The 5,000-nt window shown below is 42.2% G+C and overlaps 1 protein-coding gene across 1 annotated transcript in view; it reads right to left on the bottom strand.

Moving 5' to 3' along the window:
- LOC125304786 (WD repeat-containing protein 7) overlaps positions 1–5,000 on the bottom strand; it is a 158,553-nt gene that overhangs the window by 38,140 nt on the left and 115,413 nt on the right. The window contains 1 exon segment of the mRNA XM_048259284.1: positions 480–564. Coding sequence (XP_048115241.1) covers positions 480–564 — 85 coding nt within the window.

The raw sequence follows: 5,000 nt of genomic DNA on the forward strand, positions 1-5,000 counted from the left end.
ACAGAATATATACTGTATATGTGTATATATGTGTATACAAATAACTGAACTAATTTCTGTACAAAAATAAAAAAAAAGATTTGCAAAAGCACACATTTAAGAGAGCGAGCGTGCCTGTGTGTGTGTATGTACAGTACGTACGTATGTGTGCGTGTGTGTGAGTGCGGCAGCTCCATCGTGAGAAAGTGCTCAGATCTTCCCGTATTGAAAAAAGGATTATTTCAGACACCAGCCCATTTGCATGAGCGTGACTTCCAGCTATGCTCTTTGTTATAACTCGATCCAACAATTTGTCAATAAACTCAGTTCAAAGACGGGCCCGGCCCAGCATGCTTAGCTTTAGCGCGCAGCTAGCGCTTGCGCTTAAAGCTCATGAATAAAAGCACATGTCGAGCAGTGGGAAAGAGCGCTAAGCTGCGTTTAATGTTATGCTTTATTCACTTTGTCCTCACGAAGTGCGTTCGAGACTCTTAATGTACCGTCAGCACTGACCCCGGCCCTCTGGCTGACTGAGACCGGGCCTGTGTTTTCCCTTTCTTCTGTACTTTCAGGCTCTCAACACTTCTAACATTACACAGATGGTTCGTGCATACGCTCAAATACTCTCTTGAACACAATTATATTTCATAAACATAAAACAGAAAGTGTTAAATAAAAAATAAAAATGGCACATTAATGATATTTGAAAATGTAAGCGACACAAGACATTTGGTTGTAGTCATTTAGTCGGTCAGGCGCAGGGTCCTGGAGAGTGTCCAGGTCTGGCACTCGACTCGCCACAGCATTTGTGCTGGACTCTGTGCAGGCCTGGTGTGAAAGATTTGCCTTCTGATCATTATCAGCAATTGACTGTTCTGCCATTGATTTTTTACTTGGGGAGAGTATTATTTTGTGTTTTCTCTTGAAACAGAAACATAAAATTACCCAGAGTGTGTGTGTGTGTGTGTGTGTGCGCGCGCGTGTGTACACAGGGATCTGTGTGTGTATAAGAACACTTGCTAAATCATAGTGTCTCAGGTAAAGTTTGCAGTGCAACCAAGTATATGTCCATCATGAACACCATGACTGAGATATAAAACTGTGTTTGCTGTTTGAAAGCTTAGTGAACATGTCGTGGCATGAACTAAACTGGGAGGGCCTCGAGCATCACAAGTGATTTCTGACAGCTACGTGTATTGCATCCCTGGAAACCAAGGTCATTTTTACCTGGTATCACTCATAAATTCCACCTGCTCTGTGAGCTGGCCAACAGAAATGGAGGGTGCGTCACTACAGGTTGGCAGTGAAGAGGAATATATTTGTGCTGGAACCCTTCACATTAAAATTTAAACCACTAACATTAAAAAAACAAAATAAAAAATATATTTTGTAGAGCCAAGTTACCACAACTACATAAAATACAACTGTAACTAGAAGAAGGTATTCCAGATGCAAAGCTACATAGACTATAGACCCATGTCCTATTAGAGATGACATTTCAAGGCTCTGAAAATAATATTTTATTATAACATAATTGTGTCTCCTTAAAAATAAAAATGATTGAAAAAAAATAAATTATATACCTTAATATTGTTAATGACATCGCAATGGCTACTGATGCCTCTCACAACGTAAATGATGTGGGCTAATGCAGAATAGTCAATTGGAAATGCTATGAATTGATCTTCCCTCCTGCCGATTCAGTGCAGTAGCAACTGGTGCCTGCTATCAGCCCGGCCAGTTTCCCACAGACTGACCAAACAGGAAGAGTTCTGTCCTGATGATAGCGTTCAAACTCCGCTCAGTCATACTAATGAAACCCTGCACGACTCGGACGAAGAGGCGAGAGGGAAAATCAGAAATGACCACAAATACATGCAGCGCACACACACACACACACACACAGAGTATAGCAGGACTTGCATTGCTGATTACTCAAAAGATGCTTACTCACTCTCTTATCCTTTCTTTTTTAATATTTCAACCCTTATCAAACCTAACTTTAAATAGCAATAGTAATAATATTTAAAGAATTAAATAAACAAAATGATAACGATCAAGTCAATTTTTACCGTAATTATTAAAATAATGGTAATAAAATGTATAACACTGGTACATGATGTCACAAAAATTGCATGTATTAAAATAAAGAATTAAAACAATTCTTTATGAATAATTCAAAATGTCACAGAGTTTTCACTGGTGTAGGTGAATAAAATTCTAGATATCTAGCTTAAGCTAGCCAACTACTGTCTTTAATATTTCAAATAAAAAGGTTTAAATTTGTCGGTACCTGAAAAAAAAAGTACTGAGGGTCCAAAGCCAAAGGGCAATAAAAAGCTCTTTCTTCTCTCTCTGTGTGTGTGTGTGTGTGTGTGTGTGTGTGTATGTGTGATCCATCACAGTAAATAAACATCTGAGCGACGGATTCACTGTCTCTCTCTGCATTAGCCACAGCCCTCTGCCAATAGCTAATCAATGTCTTCGATCACACACACTATCAGGATAAAGCATGGCCTTACCAATTTGTGTGTGTGCATGCGCGTGCACACACAAACACGCACACACTAGGGCTGACACTCATTCACTCACACACACACTCACACACACACACACACACACACACACTAGGGCTGACACTCATTCACACACACACACACACACACTAGGACTGACACTCATTCACACACACACACACACACACACACACACACATCCATTAGTCCAGTCCTCCCACTCACATCATAGGCTTTTCTCTATTGTACGCACAGAAGCCACATTGGACACACCGTCAAATCAATCAGAGCGAATAAAACAACTTGCGCTTAACATTTACACACGCTTAACATTTACACGTTCTTAACATTTACACACGCTTAACATTTACACACTCTTAAGAGGGTTTGACTAGTACATAACACAGCGAATAAAACAACTTGTGCTTCACATTTACACGCTCTTAAGAGGGTTTCACTAGTACAATCAGAGCGAATAAATGTGAATAAATCAGAGCGAATAAATGTGCATGGCTAGGCCGATGCCCGAGGCACCACAACGAAACACTGGTAACGAAAACGAAACGTTGGTAGCATTGGCTAACTAGCGCCAGATTTCTGAGTGCAGGGGACAAGCCGAGGTGAGCTATGAGACATACGTTCACACTCGCTATCATGTTTCAACACACTTTAGGTCAAAATCACACCGGAATTATCCTTTAAAAGGGTTTAACTAGTACAATCAAAGCGAATAAAACAACTTACGCTTAACATTTACACGCTCTTAACATTTACACGCTCTTAAGAGGGTTTAACTAGTACATAACACAGACAAGGCCAGCCCAGCACAACCCAGTTCACCTTTCATCAGTCAGGGCATACAGAGAGAGTGAAGTGCTCTTCTATTGGAGAATGTAAATGATGCAATAACAGCAAGCTGATGGCCAGGCTACCAAGTACAGTGTGCAAGCGTGTGTGTGTGTGTGTGTGTGTGTGTGTGTAGTAGGGGAGGCAGGTGTGTTTTTGTTGTTGTTTTTTTTAAAGTCACACGTTGTCTCAAACTGGGGTGAATGTGTCACTCTTTGTAGAGAGGCCCAAATCAACCCATTTCAGTCTCACGCTCACACCAGGAGAAGTCCAGCTGGTTCTCACCTCAACCTGCTAATATGGCACAGCCAGCCATATCACATCTCCCAGGGTTCCTTCCTGTCTGCTTTCAATCTATTCTTCATTTCATTCATTCTTTCGTTCTCTTTCTTTCTTTCTTTTTTTCTTTTTTGTAATGTTTCTTCTTTACTTCTGTTTCATTCTTTCCTTTGATTTTCTTCTGTTCTTGAGTGGCCTTGAGAGGTTTTTAGTAGCAGCAGTGATCTTCAACAGAAAAAAATACACTGCTGTGTGTGTGTGTGTGTGTGTGTGTGTGTGTGTGTGTGTGTGTGTGTGTGTGTGTGTGTGTGTGTGTGTCAGTCCGAAGGATGGGGATGGGTGGGGGATCTGGCCCACTCACTGCATACCTCTGACAAAGACGTCCATTCAGTCCACACTTCTTTCTAGTAAGCCCCCCTTTGAGACACCTTCATCCACACACAAACAGCCTCACTTTTCAGACAGCGCTAGCACAATCACATCCACACACATCCCATCCACTCCGCGAAGGCCCACCATGGAGATATTTTCCCTCTGTGTTCGCTCAAATAAAAACATGAATAAGTGAATGTAAGAAAAATCAATATCCCCATTTCCCAAATTACATTACGAACCACACAGACTGATGGCTATAAAGTGTTCTCCCTTCAAAGAGACAGCATCTTCGTTCCTCCTCTTTCTTTTAAAAAACACGAAACCTTTTCAAAAGCCATTCTAAGCTAGACATTAAGTGAATTTTCTCCTGTAAAAAATACACAAACACGTCAATTTCTGTCCAGGAGGTCAAGCCTAGCAACACCATCATCCTGTCCAGTGACTCATTCCTGAGACACAGCTGTTACCGGGTGTTCAGAGGGCCTCAGAATCGAGTGCTCGTGATGACGTGCCCGTGGTCCAGACGTTTCAACTGTAAATCATCTCTTTGTGCTCTCCTCCGGTGCAGTCTGGATGGTCCATCATGTTGGTCTTTAGTTTGGGTCTAAGTGTGTGGGGGGTTAGCCTGCATCATAGGCCTCCTGCCCTTCTAATAAAGCTTGAAAAATGACTGCCATTTTGCACTAACCACATTAGCACGCGCTACACGAAAAAAAGCAGACATATTTATACTCATAATAAATTTGTTAAGCTAGGGTTTCGTCCTAATTGTATAATCAGACGCTGGGCGCATTCCTCATACGGGGGTTTGGCCAGCCGGGGTAACCTGGTTTGCGAGGTCGGGCCTCCTGAAGGTTGGGTCCGGCAGACGGATGACGGCCGCCGCGTCCCGTCCGACGCAAAGCGCTCCGGCTCGCCAAACATGCAGACATCATTACATCATATTAATGCCCTCCAACTGCATTACAGTCGCGCTTTCATCAGTCAGCGTGCCAGAGCTGGAGC

Source organism: Alosa alosa, chromosome 12 (assembly GCF_017589495.1).
Source record: "Alosa alosa isolate M-15738 ecotype Scorff River chromosome 12, AALO_Geno_1.1, whole genome shotgun sequence".
NCBI lineage: Eukaryota > Metazoa > Chordata > Actinopteri > Clupeiformes > Clupeidae > Alosa > Alosa alosa.